General features: G+C 46.3%; 1 protein-coding gene across 1 annotated transcript; it reads right to left on the bottom strand.

Annotated features, from left to right (window-relative positions):
- Positions 1-205: 205 nt before the first annotated feature.
- On the bottom strand, positions 206-1976 carry pth4 (parathyroid hormone 4). The gene is made up of 3 exons (XM_062450701.1): positions 1879-1976; positions 1295-1383; positions 206-964 (listed from the first exon to the last, which is right to left on the bottom strand). The coding sequence occupies exons 2-3, from the start codon at positions 1378-1380 to the stop codon at positions 682-684; spliced, it is 369 nt and encodes a 122-aa protein (XP_062306685.1). The 5' UTR covers positions 1381-1383; positions 1879-1976; the 3' UTR covers positions 206-681.
- Positions 1977-22733: the final 20757 nt, after the last annotated feature.

Raw genomic sequence — 22733 nt, 5'->3', positions numbered from 1 at the left:
CAATGGTTAAAAGAAAATAATCGTTATTTGTTTTTGTATTGGGTAAAATTGGGTAAACACAACGGTGGTTCGTTATGAACCTTTGGGTCATGTGACCCGAAGGCAGCACAAGGGTTAAAGTAAAAGCTCAATGATCAAAATGATTTTACAGCAGATAAAAGAAAATGTTTTTATTTAATTTCAGATGCACATTGTGCTTGTTCAGAATTTACAAGATACATGCATACAGTTCCATTTTAAATAATCATTTGATTAACATATAATGATAATTAATCATTAACATCAAGTAATCCTACATAATTTGACAGTTATCTTTTAACACACATGAAATACAATTCTCAGGTTGAACACTGATGAGTTTAGAAAGAGGACTCTGGAGCATCTATATGTTGCACATCATCATCCCACTCAAAATACCACAACACCAAAGCAGCTCTGGCATGGCTAAAGTCATATTTGAAGCTCACAAGTGAGGTGGAGAAAGTAGCTTGCTTCTATTAGTTAGGCAGGTTTGGTTTTGGTTGGGATGTCTTAGGAAAGAGAATGTCATTGGTATGTTTTGAAGAGGTTTGCTAGTGGAAAAAAAAGCTAGCATTTTGAATGTGTGTTTAGTGTTGCTATATGATGAGTTTAGAGTGTGTGTGCGTGTGTGTGTTGGGGGGGGGGGGGTGGGCTGGGGGGCTAGGGCTCTCCCTCAGAGAGTCCACTGAGATGGGGGTTGAAGAAGTCTCTCAGAAGGCTTTCCATCGCTCCCCTGGAGGGGCCGCTGTCCTGCTTGGCGGGGAAGGGGGCGAGGCCTGAGACGGGCCCCTGGCTGAGCGCGAAGGATGGTGGGTAGAGGGCGGAGCGGGTCTGGGCGGTGTGGAGACCCTCCATGGCGCTGGACAGCCAGATGAGTCTCTTCAGGCTCTGGATGGTCCGTCCACGGTCGTGCATAAGCTGGTGCTCCGTCACGGCCCGACGGCTGGAACACAGGAGACACAACACCGGGATGGTTATTCATGTCACGAGAACGATTTACACCAACACTACATCTAAGGAAAAAGCAAAATAGTCTGAAAGAAAAAAAGAAATCAAGAAAGAAAACGGAGATACGTTTGCTGAAAATGTAAGGAGACTTTTTTTCAGAAGTTTTCTTTTCATATCGGAAATACATTTTGCATTTAGACCGTTGCCTTATGCTGGTGTCGCATCCTAACATTGATCACATGTAATCCAGCTGTGGATCAATGTGCAGAAGAAAGAGGACATTCCAGACAAGCGTGCTGTGTCTTCTCCGATGTGAGCCACTCACCTCTCAGTCTCCTGACACTGGCTGATCGTGAAGACAACTAGAACCATTAGAGCGAGCATCTGCACAGGCTTGAGGGGTAACACCATCGTCTGCAACAAAACAGTACGATCCTAGTTCATAGTAGGTTCAACTGTTGATAGGTCAGTTTCAAGGTTGAACATGACACTGCAGGCAGTCAAAATTAAAACCAAATGTCAGTGAATTATTTTGTTTACATACACAATAAAAACAAAAATAGTATTTCCACAAATCCCTTTTTCTATGCTCTGATCTCACTGATACAGTGAACTCTTCTATACTTCTGTGAGGACAGTTCTCACACCACAACTGCACCATAAGTTTTGTTGCAGTCAATCTGTTCACTTTTAAACTCCCTTGTGGACACTTGTTTTTTTGTATGTCATAATTTAACAGTCAAAGCTTCAATGTTTCTTTTGCCAGTGCTCAAACTACTTTGGGAACTATAGCAGACACCTAAACATGTTTATAAACATGCTCAGACAAGTTAAGTCTTCATCAACTGCCTCCTGGATAAAGGAGGAAATAACAGAAATTGTACAAAATAACCAAGAAAAAGTCATTACCAATCACTTTTTCTTCCACGCTGCCTTTGTCAGGAGTTCAGAGTAGTTTGAGGTACGTTCTGTCAGACAGGCAGGGTGCAGTCAGTCTCCAGCTTCTGTCACTCTTCAACCAGTGTGATGTTAGGCCTGTTATATAGCCTGCCCCTTCTGACACACACACACCTTCTCACAGCCCTCCCCCTCTCCATTCTTACAGAATTAATGAATGTGGCCACAAATCTGTTTGATATGCTAAAGTTGGACCTCATCTGTAAAGCAACCCTAAACTAAAGCAGTTTTCTCCTGTGAGCTTAGAATACCAAGTACAGTAAGTGGTAGAAAAACAATTTGGGGACTTTTATTGCCCACTTTTGATATTAAACTGTTTTAGAAACAGGTTGTTTACATTGTCAGATTTAAGCAGAAATGAAAGTACCGAAGAGTACATTGACTAAGCTGGAGTTACTAACAATTAACATTGTACATTTACACACGTTGCATGTTAATGGCAGGGTTTCCCAGATTCGTTAAGAAGCTCTTAACGCTAAGAGCTTCTTAGAACGCTCTTAGACAACAGGACCAAACAGCAAGCCAAGAGAGTGGTTGAAGGGATACATTTGTCACACGCACACACACACCTCCTGTCTGTAGTTAAGATGCCTGACCCCTGGAGTTATTCACCAGGTTTGTAACTCCACAGCCCCTAATGAAGCCGTCCACCCAACCTGACATTAGCACGCCGCTGAAAGAATCACCATTGGAAACAAAGTCGTCTTGACAACACCTCATAAGGAAGGTTTCCCTCTGTGAAAAATGCAGGCTGTCACTGAAGCTGGTGGGTGTGTGGGGGAGAGGGAGGGCGTTACCGTTACAGTGCAGTGACATGAAAAAAAGACACTGAGAAAGGGAGAGAGGATGAGGGAAAGATGTCTGTAAGAAAGTAAGAGAGTGATGGAGAAAGAAAAAGTGAGAAAGAAAGAGAGTTACAGAAAGAGAGAGTGCGTGGGCAGAGCATTGGCGCAAGGCTCCGTGTTATCATTGCATTCTCTCTCCTCTGAAGGCCCCTGACTGGCAATCAGCTAAATAAAGAATGGTGATTGCACCAGTGCTGCCATCATCACCAGGGACAACCCAGAGCAGGAGAGAAGGATCCTCACTTCCTGATGACTAACACTAAGACTACGTTACATTTAGTCATTTACATAAACTACACTTCCCATGTTCCACAAACATACACTCCTGATGACTGACACTAACAGTGCGTGTCCACTGCAGCGACGCGAATCGCTTGCCATCGCTCGCCTTCCCACAGTTCACCACGCTCGGGGGCGTTTCAAACAGATTAATGTAAAATGTAGTTCTCTAAAGTCACTGTTGAAGTTGTCATGGCCAAGTGTGCAGACTTGGGTTTACGTACTCGCAACATCAATCAAAATACAACTTGTATACAAAATACAAAACTGTTTAATAGACATACACGTTGACATGTGTAAAAACTTTTATTATATAATATATTATTATATTACTCAAAGTCTCTGCTAATCTGTCGATACGATAGGGAGTTCCAGCCGGGCTAGCTAGCTAGTTACCACAGAACGAAGTTACGGAATGTGACTAGCCTGAATTTGAAAGTACAAGCACCAACAACTTCGGCAACCTTGCGCCATGCATCGTTTTTTTTGTATTAACATCTCTGTACGAATACAGCTATGTATCGTACAGGACTGGGTAAGCAGCCACACAAACGATTAGTTTCTCCTCCACCTTGAAACCTAGAAAGCTAGAAATGTTTACCATGGTTGCTACGTTACGAGAAACAAAACACTCCGATTGGCCATCGCTAGCAAAAATCGCTCCTCATTTGCATAAAGAAAATCTCAACTTGGTCGCGTTGCGTCGCTACCCACAATGCACCACGCAAGCGATTCGCCTGGCTCCATTGAAAATGAATGGAAAACATGTTGTCGCTCGCATCGCGTCGCTGCAGTGGACACGCACTGTAAGACTACACTTCCCATGTTCCACAAACACACACTCCTGAAGACAGACACTAAGACTACACTTCCCATGTTCCACAAACACACACTCCTGAACTGACACTAAGACTACACTTCCCATGTTTCACATTTGACTGGCTAAACCTTGCAGAGTCCTTCTCACAGTCTGATGCTACATTTCTACCATATTACTTTGACTCACATCTAGAATGAAGGTATAGAAAGAACCAGTTATAAATGAAAGTTTGCTGCTGCAATAATACAAAATGTCGCCACCTTGTGGTAAAACATTTTACGTACATGAATGGTGCTCTGTAGGCTGAACATCCAACTTCTGATATAAAATAAACAGACATCTTTTGATTCCTAAAGTCCGTTGTGTTTCAATAATTGTTACGGCCTGCAGGGCCTTGCAGTTAGTGTTGGTCTGCCCTGTTGTATTTGCCCCTCCCTTTCGTTCTGCTCCCTATCGTTGTCCGCAGGTGGCTGTCCGCGATTGGCTAGTATAGCCGTGCTCGATCCGGATTCCGCCCAATCCCGATCCCGTCCGTCTTCCCCGCTGCCTTTAAGACACCGGAACTGTCTTCCGATCACCAGTCATCCATCCGCGTTCTGTGTGTGCTGTAGCATGTCATGTCAGCTTTGTCCGTGCCTGAACCATTTGTGTTTCGTTTTGTTCATTGGTCGCTCACAGGAGAGAGGGGACAGCCGCCCATGGGTATACACTCCCATCACGCAGCTAACTCCCTTGTTACCACACTGGGCAAGGAACGGTGCCGCCCCATGTACTTTCTGATAGAGAGGCATTATTTGGGTTAGGCAGGTTATTTAGCACTTTTATTGTTTTCATTCCTTTGGCACCGTTCATGGTCCCCTTGTTCTCCTGTGACGCCTTATCTGTTTGTACAATAAACACACGGTTATATCGACACCCTCGTTTGTGTTCGTGTTGGCTGCTAGTGGTTAGACCCTCCTTTGCCCCTAGACATCGGAAGCCTTCTGCAGTTCGCTCAGCCCAGGGAGGGTCGTAACAATAATGATTAATATTTTAATAATCTGTTCCCTAATTCACTACTTGCCTATATTTATCTTACCAGGCACCTCCATGTAGACTAGACAAAAATATTCAACATAGATTCCCATATAAAATTCTACATTTGAATCACCTGCTTTAATTGTTTTGTGAGTAAAAGGAAACAGCCGTGAGCTGACTTGCTGGCCAGATTGTAATATCCAGGGTCTCCACACAGTGGCACTAACAGACAAGCTATCATGCCAAAGATACCACTAAAACCTCAATGCCATCTCTCCCAATTAACCGTAGCAGTGATTTAATATTTTAAGAGGATTGTTTTGGGAGTAATGAGGAGATGAAAAGAGATTGAGACAAATTAATCTGTTATTTGTTTTCAACCCCTTCAGAAGGCCACATATTTTCTCTGTGGATGTTCTCAATTTTGGTAACAGGAAATAGCAAACTAATTCTCCAGTCATTGACAGAATCTTCTGGATCGTTCCTAAGGCCTCCTCAGTCTCCCTCTACTGTTACTCGTTCCTGGGGTTAGCACCTTGCCAAGGGTAAAATACAGACAGGTCCTTGACTCTGAGCTCCGAAATAATGTAGATCTAGGCATTTCTGATGCTTGATTCTCTGCTGTACTTTCAAGAGGTTCTATTTGTATGTCACTTTGGGTAAAACTGTGTGCTTGCAAACAAATTGTACATGTAAATGTGTCATGCTTCACATTAGGCTGGCGTGATCATCCTGTCTCTACTCGTCACAGTCTGAAAACAGCACCGCTCTGAAACATGGCTGACACAGAGCATGTGTGTTATAGTGTTTATTACACAGCAGCATCTCGCTCTCTCCCTCCTCTAGACTCTGACACCTGTGTAACCTTTCTCCCAGGCACCGCTCATGACTCACCTGATGAATAACAGTGTGAAAAAGCTGCTCCGCTCTCTAGCCCTGCTTCTGCCTGCTACACAGCGCCTGCCATCTCTGTGTGTGCGTTTGTGTAGGAGGAAGTATTTGCATGTGTGTGTGTGCATTGTGTCTGCATGTGTGTAAGAGTGTGTAGGCTGATATTCTGGTATGTGTGAGAAGGAGGATGTGGGGGGCGTTTGAAGCGAGCGCGTCAGTGACTAATTGGGACATGAAAAGGTGGGGTGAGAGGGAGGAGGAGGGAGAAAGAGAGACAAGTCGACATGTAAACAATAAGGAGCACCAAAGTGTTTTCTGTATGTACGCCTGGAGGCATGTCAACTCTACACTCCCTTTTAGATCTGTTCTCTCTCTCTTTCTCTCTCTATATATCTCTCTCTCTCTTTCTCTGTCGGCCTCTCTCTCTCTCTGTCTCTCTGTCTGTCTCTCTCTGTCTCTGTCTCTCTCTCAAAACAAAAATAACTAAAGTAAAATAAAAAATTGTACACAGTGAAATGGACAATACATATAATAAATACAAGGCAAAATGTTAAGGCTGGTTACGATACACTCAGGTTTCCCCTCATTTCATGGCACTCTTTAAGAAATCGTGCAGATAGGGAGGCTGTGTCCCTCCCCTAAGAGAACTTTCATCTTTCATCATCGGACAGTGTGGTGAACGATGGTATAAGGGTTTCAAATGTATTAAAGAAATGCTGTCTGGTGTTTTACATCTCTGTCTCTTTGTTTTACATCTCTCTATATATATATTTTACATCTCTGTCTCCCTCTCTGTTTTACATAAATTCCATTCAATGGGCTTTATTGGCATGAAAGAACAAATGTTCATATTGCCAAAGCAACAGTGGAATTACAGAAATATTTCTTATTTATATAATTCACAGCCTTATACAGTCTTATATTTAAATACACACAAAATAATTTAACATACGTGTAACTACATTTCACAAGTATATAACTGCAGTTTTCATATTATACACTACATTATATAATGTAACAATGTCTGTATGACAGTAAGTAAAACAATGAAAACCATTAACTCACCATCAACTTATTATTATTATCATTATTAGTAGTAGTATTACAATTCATTTAAGCATTCATATTATTAATGCTGCCAAATCATCAGGAAGCAACATTTCATAGATTAAAGCAGAAGAGCATTACAGAAACACAACCTATTTATCTGTCTCTGTTTTACATCTCTGTCTCTCTCTTCCTTCCTTCCCTCCTTCATCCCACTTTGTAGTCTTTCCTTCCTCATCGCTGTTTTCCTTGTCCTCCCTGCCTCCTCTTCCCTCTCTCCATCTCTCCTTTCTGTTTCTCTGCTCCCCCCTCTCTATGTCAATCTCTCCTCCTCCTCAGCTCCATCTCTCTTCCTTTCCCTCTCTCTTTAGCTCCACATAACAAGCCCTCCTTCCCTCTTCCCAAACTGACTCATGTCTCTCACTCCTGTGTTCTCTCTCACTCCTGTGTTCTCTCTCTGTCCTGTGTTCTCTCTCACTCCTGTGTTCTCTCTCACTCCTGTGTTCTCTCTCACTCCTGTGTTCTCTCTCACTCCTGTGTTCTCTCTCTCTCCTGTGTTCTCTCTCTGTCTCCTGTGTTCTCTCTCTCTCCTGTGTTCTCTCTCTCTCCTGTGTTCTCTCTCTCTCTCTCCTGTGTTCTCTCTCACTCCTGTGTTCTCTCTCTCTCTCCTGTGTTCTCTCTCTCACTCCTGTGTTCTCTCTCACCCCTGTGCTCTCTCTCTCTCTCTCTCTCTCTCTCTCTCTCTCTCTCTCTCTCTCTCTCTCTCTCTCTCTCTCTCTCTCTCTCTCTCTCTCTCTCTCTCTCCTGTGTTCTCTCTCACCCCTGTGCTCTCTCTCTCTCCTGTGTTCTCTCTCACTCCTGTGCTCTCTCTCAATTCAATTCAATATGGCTTTATTAGCATGACAGTCATTACAACCGTATTGCCAAAGCAAGAGGCACAACAACAGACAACCATACATCAATAACACCATTCAAAAACAACATAAGGAACGAGTCAGTATTGTCCGGAACATGTGGTAACAACAAAGTGTCAAGAACAGAAAACAACAAATCAAAACAAAAACAACCTAAGTAAATAGCTACATTGAGATGGACAACACATATTACAAATATAATTTCAAGGCTGGTCACATTACATTCAGGTTTTCCCTGATTTCATGGCACTCTTTTAGAAATCGTCCAGATAGGGGGGCTGTGTGTCCCTCCCCTAAGAGCACTTTTAGCTTTTCATCATCAGACAGTGTGGTGAACGATGGTACAAGGGATTCAAATGTATCAAAGAAATGCTGTCTGGTATTTCTCTCTCTCTCCTGTGTTCTCTCTCTCTCCTGTGTTCTCTCTCTCTCCTGTGTTCTCTCTCTCTCCTGTGTTCTCTCTCACCCCTGTGCTCTCTCTCTCTCCTGTGTTCTCTCTCTCTCCTGTGTTCTCTCTCTCTCTCCTGTGTTCTCTCTCCCCTGTGTTCTCTCTCTCTCCTGTGTTCTCTCTCTCTCTCCTGTGTTCTCTCTCTCCTGTGTTCTCTCTCTGTCTCCTGTGTTCTCTCTCTCTCTCCTGTGTTCTCTCTTTCTCCTGTGTTCTCTCTCTCTCTCTCCTGTGTTCTCTCTCACTCCTGTGTTCTCTCTGTATCCTGTGTTCTCTCTCTCCTGTGTTCTCTCTGTCTCCTGTGTTCTCTCTCTCTCCTGTGTTCTCTCTCTCTCCTGTGTTCTCTCTCTCTCTCCTGTGTTCTCTCTGTCTCCTGTGTTCACTCTCTTTCTCCTGTGTTCTCTCTCTCTCTCCTGTGTTCTCTCTGTCTCCTGTGTTCTCTCTCTGTCTCCTGTGTTCTCTCTCTCCTGTGTTCTCTCTCTCTCTCCTGTGTTCTCTCTCTCTCCTGTGTTCTCTCTCTCTCTCCTGTGTTCTCTCTCCCCTGTGTTCTCTCTCTCTCTCCTGTGTTCTCTCTCTCTCTCCTGTGTTCTCTCTCTGTCTCCTGTGTTCTCTCTCTGTCTCCTGTGTTCTCTCTCTGTCTCCTGTGTTCTCTCTCTCTCTCATGTGTTCTCTCTCTCACCTGTGTTCTCTCTCTCTCTCCTGTGTTCTCTCTGTATCCTGTGTTCTCTCTCTCCTGTGTTCTCTCTGTCTCCTGTGTTCTCTCTCTCTCCTGTGTTCTCTCTCTCTCTTCTGTGTTCTCTCTGTCTCCTGTGTTCTCTCTCTCTCTCCTGTGTTCTCTCTCTCTCTCCTGTGTTCTCTCTCTCTCCTGTGTTCTCTCTCTCTCTTCTGTGTTCTCTCTGTCTCCTGTGTTCTCTCTCTCTCTCCTGTGTTCTCTCTGTCTCCTGTGTTCTCTCTCTGTCTCCTGTGTTCTCTCTCTCTCCTGTGTTCTCTCTCTCTCTCCTGTGTTCTCTCTCTCTCTCTCCTGTGTTCTCTCTGTCTCCTGTGTTCTCTCTCTCTTTACCGCTGTCTGCCTGCTTCTGTTCTCTCTCCATCTCTCTGTCCTCCGTTTCTCACCATTTCCCTTTGTCTAATCTCATTCTCTCTTTTTTCCTTAATTTATTCTTCTTCTCATCTCTTCCACATTGGCCCCATTATCCTTTGTACATAATGTGTGTATGTGTTTATGTGTGTGTATGAAGGTCACCTTGGTGTCTCGTGCAATCGATTGCTGTACAGAGAGAACACGGGGGTTTCCCTCCCACTAATTTCTGGAAGGGAGAAAGAGGGCGAGCGAGAGGAAGAGAGAGGGATAGAGAGAAAGAAAAAGGGAGAGAGGGAGAAAGAGAGAAATGGGGAGAGATAGAGAGAGGGAAGTGGAGTGTGAATGGAATGGGGTAGAGAGAGCCAGAGATGGGATGGAGGGAGAGATATTGTGAGGGTGACAGATGAGGCAAATGAAGAGAGAAATGGAGGGAGAGAGAAAGATACACAGCAGTGCACCGTGTACTGTACTCCTCTGTGTGTGTGTGATATACTGTAGGAATGGACTTGTGAATGAATATGTGTGAGTAGGTGTGTGTGTGTGCGTGTGTAGGTGTGTATCTCCATAACATGTCAGCTGCATCAGCTTGCCCAGAGCCTCAAATAATGGCGTCAAGGCTCCTTTTGAAAACCGCCAATGCCCTACCCTCCCTCCCTCATTTCACACACACTACACACACACACCATATCATTTCATATGCATTACTGCAAATCAACTTTATGGCCAGTATATATCCACACTGGCATGTTCCAATCATATTTAAAGGCATCAAAAACCATCTGCATACATGCATTGGTACAGTGTGCATCTGAATGGGTTCTTTGGTGCCATTTTTACTGACATCACAGTTTTTCTGCTAAAGGATGGAACTTCAAAGAACAGACAGGCAGTCTACACTGCAATGTTCACTGTTAAGCAAAGTACCAAAGGAGAGAAATGGAGGAATGAAGGGAGGGGGAAGGAGACAGAGAGAAGGGAGAGGAGAGAGAGAGAAGGGGGAGAGAGGGAGGGAGAGAGGGAGAAAGGGGATGGAGGGAGGGGAAGGAGAGAGAGAGAAGGGGGAGGGAGGGACAAAGGGGAGGGAGGGGAACAGAGAAGGGAAGGTAGGGAGGAAAGGAGAGAGATAGAGAAGAGAAGGGAGGGAGAAAGGGGATGGAGGGAGGGGAAGGAAACAGAAGGGAAAGAGGGAAGGAGAGAGAGAGAGAAGGGGGAGGGAGCAAGTGATTGAAGCAGAAAGAGGAGAAGAGTAAGGGAGAGAAAAATCCCAGCAGAGGGATTGAGGGAGGAAGAAACGATGGAGGGAATCAAGCAAGAATGAAACACTGTCGACCAACGGACAGACAGGAGGAATGATTGGAACTAGAGAGGAGAGAACATTAGACAGTAGAGAAAAGGAAAGAGAGGGAAAGTGAGAGCAAGAGAGAGGGGGAGAGAAAGACACAGAGGGAAAAAGAGGGAGAGTGAGAGAGAGAGGGAAAGATCCAGATAGAAGAGAAGTATAGTGAGAGTGGGAGAATGAGTAGCGTAGGCGTGTGCACACGCATTTACAATCAATAACAAGCAGTGGTCAGAGAGAAAGGGAGGGGTGGGGGAGGGAGCAGAGGGAGGGAGATAGAGAAAGGGAGGGGGTAGGAGGTAGAGAGAGGGTGGGGGTGGAAGGAGAGGGAGCGAGGTAGAGAGAGGGTGGAAGGAGAGGGAGCGAGGTAGAGAGAGGGTGGGGGTGGAAGGAGAGGGTGGTAAAGAGAGGGTGGCGGGGCAGAGAACGAACCTGAACTGATTGGGATTCTATTCACAAGAAAGGTTGCCTCAGTTTGGGCATAGTAGAGAGGGAGAGAGACAAATGAAAGAGGATTGTACTGCAGAAGAAAAGAGGAGGGAAGAGTAAAGTGAGGGAGTGAAGGAGAGAGAGGGGAGGAGAGAGAGGGGAAGAGTGACAGGGGAGGGGAGAAGAGAGAGGGGAGGAGAGAGAGGGGAAGAGAGACAGGGGAGGTGAAGAGAGAGAGGGGAGGAGAGAAAGGGGATGGGGAGGAGAGAGAGGAGGAGAGAGAGGGGAAGAGAGACAGTGGAGGTGAAGAGAGAGAGGGGAGGAGAGAGGGACACAATACCAGTAAGGAGAGCTGTCTTGTGCTGTGTAAGGTTCCCTGAAATGAGAATGGGAAAGAACCCGTAGTAAGACTGGTGACCCCTCCACTCTGACTGGACCCAGAGCAGGATGCACCCTGAACACAATCAATACATTCATTTACACAGGACAGAAAAGGCAAATGATCACAATCCAGCACAATATACTGATATACAGTGCATGCAAACACACACACACACACACGTTTCTTTCACTTAAAGCTCCATCCATTCATTCATCCATTCAACCATTTGCAGGCAGATGGTGTGAGTCCGTGTGAGCATGCCTGTGTGTGTGTGTTGATATGAGCCCAGTCACTCCTTGGACAGTCGTTCAAAAAACCTCCAAGGTGTGTAATGTTGGTGGGTTGCTCTGGTAGATCATAGTTTGTAATATGGTACTGAACCCAACTCAGCTCTCTGTATGCACGGGAACCGTTGTCACTGTGTGTCAATGTTCCACAAGTCACATCTCATCAATGTACTGATATTGTCACGTCCCTGCCTAGGCCAGTGATATTGTCACGTCCCTGCCTAGGCCAGTGATATTGTCACGCCCTGCCTAGGCCAGTGATATTGTCACGTCCCTGCCTAGGCCAGTGATATTGTCACGTCCCTGCCTAGGCCAGTGATATTGTCACGTCCCTGCCTAGGCCATCTTTGTTCTGTCTGTTTATTCCAGACCCTGGGTCTCAATTCCATGTCTCCACTCCCTCCTGTTAACTCAACTCACCTGTGGCTCATTCCCACATATACAATTTTTGGTATTGGGTAAAATTGGGTTAACACAACGATGGTTCGTTATGAACCTTTGGGTCATGTGACCCGAAGGCAGCACAAGGGTTAAGGTGTTTTGTGCAACCGGCCCCTGGGTGTAATGCAGGTTCACTACTGTTTTGCATAGGCCTAGGAGCCGAGAAACGAAGGCGCGCCCTTGAGGGATAATAGGCAGAGAAAGAGCAGAGAAAGTAACTCACGTTTGGTCATGGGGCTCAGCACTACAGGTGGCCCTCATTACAGAGCAAACATGCTCGAGCTTCTCCGCAGACAACGAAGCCTGCATTTGTGTGCTGTCCAGCTGGATGCCTTGGAACTTGAGCGAGGTCAGCGGGCCTACAGTTCTCGTCTCGATACGGCCTTGTGTGACACCTCTCTTTTGCTTTTTACTTTCACTTGTGTGTGCATGTGTGCGAATTATAGTGTCGCCTATCGGAGCTAAACCTATGGGCTGAGTATACAGCGATGGATGATATGACACATGCTGCCCGAGTGCCATGCCTAAACTTCGCTCATGTATTACCTTGTACTGCATCTGCATGTTGTTAACTAGCCTAACACAATTGTAGAAAACAGCACAGAAGAAGTACAGAGAACAGCCCAGAGGAAGGAAACAGCCAAGAGAAAGTAGAGAAAAGCCCAGAGGTAGTAAAGGATGTATGTCAGGAGGAGGTTGAATAAGAGAACTGATGTTCATGACTATACTGTCTCACGGCCCTCCACCTCAATAAGCTATTACAGGGCTGCCAACTCTCACGGTTTCGCCGTGTGACACACGCATTTCAACCATTTCTCACGCTCTCACGCCACACAACCAATTTCTCACGGCAAAAAAAATCTGATTTTGGGCCGAGACGCGTTCGTTCCTTTTCAAACTCCCCGACGATATATGGCGCTAAGGAGCGCATCTTAACCCTATTCGCTGCATAGACATCCTATTTACCCCAAAGAGTCCTGAAGTTAGCAACAGAAGAAGATTTTGAGACACAACCGCGGGAGAAACTCGGGAGGAGCAGAGACTAAGGTATGTTATTAACAGTTAATGACATGTGGTTCAATTAAGTACTCACTCTCAAACTTTAAATCTTGAAAGAAATTATTCGTTGTGTTTGTGCGTGTGATTTTGTGTGGTGGAAACTCAGCTGTCATAACAAGCAGAAGGAGAGCACCTTGTTAACCTCTTGGTATACTGCATGCTCAAAACATCATAGCATTGTTTATTAAGGCTGCTCACATAGCATTTATCTTTTTATTTACAGGCCAAAGAAAAGGACCCTCTCAAGAATTTTCCAAACAGCACTTTGAACAGGTAAGATGTATTCCAAAGAATTTAACATAAAATTGTGCAATAGAATTAGGCATGTTTTTGTAAATGAGAGTAGAGTTATTAAAAAACATTTTAATTCTTTAAGGTAGCAAAGATGTCTCGTAAATAGGGATGCTCCGATCTGATCGGCGCCGATCCATATCGGCCGATATTCCCATTAGCGGTTTTGATCGGCGTTCTCAAAACGGGCGATCAAACATGGCCGATCAGATGACATAAAATCTGCGAGAACTACTATCAGAGACGTTTCAATAAAACGTTAGATAGGCATTTCAGGCCGCCAATGGTAAATTATTCTTTAACCTTTAGATGCTTGAGTTCTAAATATTTCCGACGCTTCCACCAGAGTTTGTTTTCCAAAACGGAAGCTAGCTAGCTTTAGTTAGCTTCTGTTACCTAGCAACCTAGCATAATACTCGTAGCAATGCTACTACCTGCTAGTGTTACTTGTTAGCCTCTAATTGTACATTTTGAAGCCATACTATAGTCTTTGTCATAGTTTTTGCCTATCGGAAAATAGTCGGTTGGAATTTTCAGAATCGCACATGTGCGACGTTACTCTGTGAGACCCGCATTCGAACGAAAACAGTCACGGACAGCCGCTGCTTTTTGGAAGGCCAATAAAGACTTCTTTCCTGCTCTCGCACAAGCAGCACAAGTCTTCCTCTCCGCACCTTGTACAAGTGTAGATAGCGAGCGACTTTTCAGCACAGCAGGACATATTTTAGATGAGAAGAGGAACAGGTAGACTCCTAAAAATGCTGATATGCTTATATTTATCAAGGCAAATCTTCCAGTGATGCTGCTTAATCAGAAGTAAGGTTTGAATACTCTAGTATGCCCCCTCTCCGAGGGAGTGAGTGCGTGCGTGAAGTGAGAGTGAGTAAAGGATGTGAGAGTGAGTGAGACACTATACAGATAGATATACATGTTGTTTTTTTGTTTAATTGCTGACTTCCTGTGCACATTTTATTTTATTCTGTCTGTTATCTCCTCCTAAATGCAGACAAATTGACTTGAAACTGACTGACTTGAAACATATTGGATATATGGCTATAGCCTGTTTATGTTGCAGTTAAGTTTGTATTATTTTTCCACAGGAAAGCTACTGTATAAGTTCCAAGTTCTCTTGAGAGCCTCTAGAGAGTGGAATGTTGCACATGTGATTCTATTGTTGTGATTTTTATTATTATTTTAATATTTATTATTATTTACACATTTTATAGTAAGCGAGAGAGCTTCTACACTGGAATGTTGCACGTTCCCTGCAATAGAACGGATGGTTGTCAATTCATGATACTCTCTCGTCTCGTAATTTAAATACTTAAAATACAATACCAATGTTGTTAAGAATAATTAATTTCATAAATAATGCTACACAATAAATAGAATGCTTCAATCGACACCGTGATCGGTATTATCGGATCGGCAGATACTGATTTCAGTGATCGGCACCAAAAAACCTGATCGGAGCATCTCTACTCGTAAAAGACCTTTGCCAGGCCCAGGACAAAAGCAAAATTTATTATATTATTTAAAGAACCAGCCAAGTCAGAAAAGACAGACAAACACACTGTCAGAACAGCCAGACCAAATTATAGAAACAACAGGGAAACAGACAGAGGAGCAACAGACAGGACAGAGAGAGCCGGAGACAGGACAGAGAGAGCAACAGACAGGACAAACTGACAAACAAGTAATGGAGCAACAGACAGGGCCAATAGAAGCACATGCAGAAGAGCAACAGACAGGACAAATAGAACAACCAACAGTGCAGATGGAAGAAGACACAGAGGGACAGACAGAAGAGACTCCCCCAATCCAACAGCAGGGCAAGAAGAGGCATGCTTTGGCTGGAGCAGCAACATATAGAACCCTTTTTCAAAATGAGTGGACCTCTACATGGCCATTTATTACAAGAGGGAGCCTCAACATGCACTACTGGTGTGCAGTCTGCCGTATTGAAAACTCATGTTGCCACCAGGGTGTGACAGATGTAGTGCGCCACATAAAAACCAAAGGTCACCAAGAAAAGCAACAAGCTCTTCAGTCCACAGCCACAATATCCCAATATGCAATGCCTGTTTCCTCTGTTGGAGGGATGTCTGCACAAGAGGTTAAGGTATGATGTGTGTAATAGTCCTGCCAAGGTTCAGTCAAGAGTTTTGTGTTCTAGTTGAATACGGTAAATTCATGGTTGATAGTTTTGACTAATTTGTGGTTTGTATTTCAGTGTATTACAGTTCAATTTTCTTAATTTGAGATCTTAGTTGCTGAATGTGTTTTTTACCTGTGCCCTATTATCACAGGTGTCCATTTGAAATAAACTATGGTCTTTTGGGAAGATTAATCATTTTTAATTTCTTACAGACAATAAGGGCTGAGGTCAAAATGACAGCTGGGTTGGTAGTCCATAACGTTCCTCTAGCCTTTGCGGACCACCTGGGGCCTCTCCTAAAAGACTGTTTTGGAGATTCGAAGACGGTGCAGGACTACAGGTGTGCCAGGACTAAGTCATCCTGCATTATTAACGAAGCGCTGGTGCCTTATTTCACACAAGGGCTTGTGAAGGAGCTCAAAAACGGCCCATACACCCTTGTTACAGATGGGTCAAATGACACAGGTATTTCCCAAACTCTTTATCTCTTCTGCAAAACATTTGCTTTGTGTAAACATCGAACAACATGTACATTTGTATAATTCTAACTCATCATTATAGGAGCGCAAAAGATGAAGCCGCTTACTGTCCGGGTCTTCATCGGAGGCAAAGTTGTCCACCAATTTTTGAGCATGTGTACAACAAGTGGGAAGACATGTGGAACAGCAAGCGAGATCTTCGCCAAGATTAACTCCACCCTAGAGGAGCATGGTTGGGAGAACTGCGTTGGTCTCTCAGTTGACAATGCAGCTGTGAACATCGGACCACGCAATTCCATCGCCTCTAGGGTGCTCCAGAAACACCCCAACACCTATTGTTACGTACGCCACCCCGGAGGGTGGGGGCCGACAGCCCGCTGCTCAGCGACAACCAGTGGACAGTGAAAAGGGCATGGAGTCGTGGGTGCGAGCAAGGACACAGAGGCGAGATGTACAGTGAATCAAAGGGTTTTATTTACCCGGTCAATGCTGGACGGAACCAAATCAAAGAACTGAAAAGAAGACGCTCATGCCGCCTACCCGCCCTAAGCTGGCACACGATCAAGGCGCCCTATCCAAACACAGAGGGTGGTCCGCCCAGACCTCGCCTAACGCGTCTAACAGGGTTTGTCCTACGGGAGTAAAAAGAGAAACAGTTAGACACCAAAACAGTACTGACAAATGTCCGACCCACCAAATGAGAGAGAGCGCAAACTGAAAATTGGACGGCTTTTATATCGTCCCCAAACCAGCCTCAGCTGGAAGCGCGCTGATGAGAGGGTGGGGCTTGACGAGCACCAGATCAGAGACACGGGCTGGAATCAAGGCGTCCTCTCCGACCCGAATGGTTCCTGCTTGGTGACATACAAAACAGCAACAAGCAGAACAAATAGTAATAGTAACCTGGGGGACGTAACACGCCCACCACAAAACGAGCAAACCACCACGGTTTGCGATTCGCAATAACCATACACAATAGTCTTCAATAAACGAGAATCACAAACCCCAGGGTTACGCTCGGGACAAAGCATCCGCAACCACGTTCGCAGATCCCTTGAGGTGCTGTATATTTAGGTTGTACTCCTGTGCCACCAGAGCCCACCGCATAAGCCGGCGGTTCTGATTGTACATCCTATGTAAGAAGATAAGTGGGTTGTGGTCAGTAAAGACCTGTACTGGCTGAGAGCTGCAACCCACGTAAACCTCGAAATGTTGTAGTGCCCACAACAAAGCTAGGGTTTCCTGCTCTATTGTGGAATACCTCGACTGACAGGGGTTAAACTTCCGGGAGAAGAAGCTGATAGGCCTATTTACCCCCTCGACGTCCTCCTGCAATAGGGCAGCCCCCACGCCCACAGCACTGGCGTCCACCTCCAGCTTGAAGGGTTTACAGAAGTCGGGGGCAGCTAACACAGGTGCACTACAGAGCAGTGCTTTGGCTGCCTCAAAGGAAGCGTTACACTCGGGGGACCATACAAAAGGTACTTTCGGGCTTAGCAGAGACGTGAGTCTTACTAGCTAAGGGACGTACCTGACCCCGTCCCACCTGTTTACCAAGGTACGTTACAGTTGCCTTGCCGAACTCACATTTAGCGAAGTTGAGGGTTAGAGATGCCTCCTCCAACCGCTGTAACACCGTTCTCAAGGTGGATAGGTGGTCATGCCAAGTAGGCGAATGGATGACTACGTCATCCAAGTACGCTGTACAGTTCTCCACTCCTGCGAATACAATATTAACGAGCCTTTGGAAAGTAGCTGGCGCATTGCGCATTCCGAACGGCATGACAGTATACTGTGCAAAACTGTCAGGCGTCACAAAGGCAGATATCTCCGAGGCACGAGATGTAAGAGGGACCTGCCAGTACCCCTTTAACAGATCTAGCTTACTCACAAAGGCCGCAGACCCAATGGTGTCCACACAGTCATCGATCCTTGGCATAGGAAAAGAGTCAGGCACAGTTACAGAATTCACACGCCGGTAGTCCGTACAAAACCTAGAAGTACCGTCGGGTTTAGGTACGAGGATACACGGCGAACTCCAGGCGCTGCTGCTGATTTTGGCTTTTCCGTTCTCCAGGAGGTAAGCTACCTCCTTTCTCATCACCTCCCTCTTCGCAGCGTTAGCCCGATAGGGGTGTTGGCGTATCGGGGCAGCACCTGCAACATTCACATCATGCTCCAAGACGGTTGTCACGCTTGGGACATCGTTAAACACATTGGGGAAGCATTCGATAAGGGCCACAAGGTCCTTAGTTTGACTGTCGTCTAAGTGCTCGGTGAGAGAACCCAACTGTGTAAGCATAATGGAATTACTCAACCTCTCACACTGCGGGAGTGAATTGCGGAGCTGTAACCCGTCCTCGTCTTGTTCCTCCAGGTCGGAAGAGCACAGTACCACTGTGGCCACACTGGACTTGGTAGACTGGCTCAGAGCACCTGGACATGGAGAAGGTTTACTGACATGATATGGCTTCAGCATGTTGACGTGGCACAGTTGAGTCGTTCGCCTCCGCTCTGGAGTCCTAACCACGTAGTTGGTTTCACTGACTTTCCTATCAACGGTCAGTGGTCCAGTGTAACGAGCCAACAAAGAGGAGCCCTGAACTAGCAACAGCACTAGAACCTGGTCACCTGCTTTGAAACCGCGGCTCACTGCCGATTTGTCATAGCGCTGCTTCATGCGTTGCTGAGCGGACGAAAGAGACCTCTGTGCTATGGCACACGCGTCATGAAGCCGGTTACGCATGTGGTGAACATATTCAAACACATTCTTCGGAACACCGGTAGGTGTGTCCGTTGACAGGATATTCTCCTTCATTACTTGTAACGGACCCCACGGGGTATTGCTTCTGGGTAACGAGTAGCGCAACACATAATCGTTAGGAGAAACTGGTTTCCTGATCTGGTTTTGGGTAACGGGCCCACGCAGTCAATAATGACCCGCTCAAACGGTTCCCCCATCACTGGAACCGGACACAGAGGAGCGCGGGGAATGACCTGGTTTGCTTTACCCATTACCTGACATGTCTTACAAAACTGTACAACATCCGACTTTAGCCCTGGCCAAAAGAAGTGCTGGAGAATGCGGTTGTACGTTTTAGTTATGCCAAGGTGGCCAGACCAAGCCTGGTCATGGGCCACAGACAGCACCTGCTGCCGAAACAAAGTGGGCACCACAATCTGGGAAACGACTCCCCAATCACCATCCGCCTCATGCGCTGTCCATTTTCGCATGAGCACCCCGTTCTCAGACTAGTAGGCATTTCTCTTGGCCTTAGCCTCCTCTGGGGAAACCACTGCTTTAAAGCACTTAGTCAGACTGTCATCCGCTTTCTGGGCCTCACATACCTTGTCATGGGTAGCAAACAACAGTACTTCACTCAATTCGGCTTTGTCCTCAGCTCTAGCCTTGTCACGAGTTGTGACATCACATGGCACCTCGGTGCGCTCGAACACAGAGTCAGCCAAGTCTACAACCTCACCCAGCGTACAAGCTTGTGCTCTGGTGACCACACAAGCGGGGAATACATAGGGAAAAGCGTTGGACAGCTCATCACCCTCAGCCCCTGCGGGTGGTCCATCTATGACCTCTAGCACGGGGATCACTTTTCCACCGGCGATGTCGTTTCCGAGCAGTAGAGCAACACCACTGATAGGCAACTCGGGGACCACCCCCACACGGAAAAAGCCAGAGACAAGGTCGGTTTGTAAGTTAACCCAATGTAACGGCGCAGAGGTTATACCTTTTCCTAACCCCTGTAGGAGGACTTGGGTCCCCACCGACGTATTGTCGGACCACGGCAGCACGCTGGCAAGAATGAGAGATTGCGCAGCCCCAGTATCGCGTAACACATTAACAGCCCTGGTGTCAGCCACACCGGCGGCTAAAGACACCCAGCCCTTCGAAACGAAGGGTGAATAACTCGGATCGGGCACAGAGGTGGGTTTAGCGTCCGTCAAACTCCTGAAGTTTGCGGACGACACCACCCTTATTGGGCTCATCTCTGGTGGAGACGAGTCTGATTATAGGTGGGAAGCGGCCAACCTGGTGACCTGGTGCAGCCAGAACAACTTAGAGCTCAATGCTCTTAAGACAGTGGAGATGGTTGTGGACTTCAGGAGGAACACAGCCCCACTCACCCCCATCACCCTGTGTGACTCCCCAGTAAACACTGTGGAGTCCTTCCGCTTCCTGGGCACTATCCTCTCCCAGGACCTCAAGTGGGAACTGAACATCAGCTCCCTCATCAAGAAAGCACAACAGAGGATGTACTTCCTTCGGCAGCTGAAGAAGTTCAACCTGCCAAAGACAATGATGGTGCACTTCTACTCAGCCATCATTGAGTCCATCCTCACATCCTCCATCACCGTCTGGTACGCTGCTGCCACTGCCAAGGACAAGAGCAGACTGCAGCGTATCATCCGCACTGCTGAGAAGGTGATTGGCTGCAATCTGCCTACCCTCGAGGACCTGCACACCTCGAGGACCCTGAGGCGAGCGAGGAAGATTGTGGCCGACTCCTCCCACCCTGGACATTCCCTGTTTCAGTCACTCCCCTCCGGCAGAAGGCTGCGGTCCATCAGGACCAATACCTCACGCCACAAAAACAGTTTCTTCCCTTCTGCTGTTGGCCTCTTCAACAAGGCCAAGGGACCACACTGACTCTAATGACTTCTTGCTTAAAACACACTGCTTTTTGCACTGCATTACAAAATGGTATCTTGTACATTTGTATTTTTTTGTAATATTTGTATTTTTGTATTTTTATATTGTAATTTACGGCAACTTATATTTTATTTTATATTTAATTCTATTATAATCCCACTTAGTACTGCTAGTTTATGTACCCTTAGTATAGATAGTCCACATATTTAAATTTTAGGTATATGTTTATTGTATGCACCTTCCTGCCAAAGCAAATTCCTTGTCTGTGCAAACTTTCATGGCGAATAAATCCCATTCTGATTCTTTACATGACCGTTCTACTGACTGAACCAACCCAACCTCTTTGGACTGACGTTGGGGTGACTTAGGCTTACTCTTCAAGGTAGGACAGTCAGCGATCATATGGCCTACCCTGTGACAATAATAACACTCCCTCTGTTCCGGTCTCTGGCCTGCCTCGCTAGGCAGTGGACGAGTACCACGGGTTGGTGTTGTAGGCTTTCCCTCATAACGGGCCGCCGGGGCCGCCGAAAACACGTTTTTATGCGTCAACGCATACTCATCGGCTAGAACAGCTGCCTGGGATAAGGACTCCACCTTTTTCTCATTGAGATGCACTACAATACGGTCAGGCAAGTGGTTCTTAACATCCTCTAACAGGAGTAACTCTCTGACTTCTGCCAACGTGTGGGCCTTGCTAGCAGCGCACCACTTGTCAAACAACGTTTCCTTGTCCCTAGCAAACTCGACATATGTCCTCGACTGCACTTTCTTATGGTTCCTGAAGCGCTGCCTGTAAGCTTCAGGCACCAACTCGTATGCCCGTAACACCGTGGCCTTTACTGTGTCATAGCTCAGACTGTCCTCCAGGGAGAGCGAAGCCACAACTTCTTGGGCTTTACCTGACAACCGACATTGGAGTAAGAGGGGCCAGACCTCCCTAGGCCATTTGAGAGCCGTTGCCACTCGCTCGAACGCTGAAAAATAGCTATCCACCTCGGCCTCACGGAATGTAATTCAAGAGCAATGTTCTTGCTCACTTCGAAATGACCCTGCACACCGCCAGGCGGAGGTACTGCATCCAAACCAGCGTCCAGCTCCATCTTTCTAATGCGTACCGCCTGATCTGCCTTTATCCTTTGTCTCTCCAGTTCGAATTCATGTTGCCTGGCCTGTAACTCAACCTTTCTAGCGTGTTCTCTGTCCTGTTGCTCTGCCTGCAAATGGGCCAAGCGCAGCGCGAGACGCGCTCTATCAACCGGAGTACTCGTAAGGCTGGTAGGAGAGGCCGGATCGAACCTGGGGAGGGTAACAGGAACTTCCTCAGTTAGGCTGTCCCTCGACGGCACCGGCGAGAGGTGAGGTAGTGGCACCTTCTCCTCCACCTCTTCCTCCCCCTCTACTGTGAGAACCTCCTGTTCTATCAAAGCAGCCTTCACGGTCTCGAACAATTCCGTTTTGCGGGCCTGCTTCCTAACTGCTATCTGGTAGTGGTCCGCAAGCACGTACAAGTCCGCCTTGCACAACCCCACCAGCAACTCCAGAGACGGGGCCTCAATGAAAGCAGCTACCGCCGACTCAGCCATCCTGAGCGTCACAGCACAACCGAACTACCAGACAAAACGCAACCACTGACCACACACGGACACACTAGCACCAAAACAGCCCCAATCGAGACCACGTAGCCAGTCCCTACTCACTCCACATCGAACACCTGTGAAGGAAAAATTCTAGTGGCACTGTGTAGATTTGAATAGTCAAGAGATGGCGGTTTCAATAAAATTGATTTTGCTTGTACAAATCAAGAATTAACAAAGTAATGTGATCAAAGTGATCAGTCATAACGAAGGAGGTGCTAGCCACAGGTCGTTCGCCAGAGTGATAAAGAACAACCCTAAAACCCTGCCTTATATAAACTTTAGATCAAATGGCATTCTATA

The sequence above is a fragment of the Osmerus eperlanus genome, chromosome 1, assembly GCF_963692335.1.
Source record: "Osmerus eperlanus chromosome 1, fOsmEpe2.1, whole genome shotgun sequence".
Lineage (NCBI taxonomy): Eukaryota > Metazoa > Chordata > Actinopteri > Osmeriformes > Osmeridae > Osmerus > Osmerus eperlanus.
The sequence above is the reverse complement of the archived record's forward strand: the minus strand, read 5'-3'. Positions and strand labels throughout refer to the sequence as shown.

Bases quoted from the DNA above. Each gene is read 5' to 3' on its own strand.
- pth4 (XM_062450701.1), bottom strand. From the start codon at position 1,380: ATGGTGTTACCCCTCAAGCCTGTGCAGATGCTCGCTCTAATGGTTCTA. The intron at 965-1,294 runs GTGAGTGGCTCA...CCTGTGTTCCAG, and splicing joins CAGTGTCAGGAGACTGAGAG to CCGTCGGGCCGTGACGGAGC.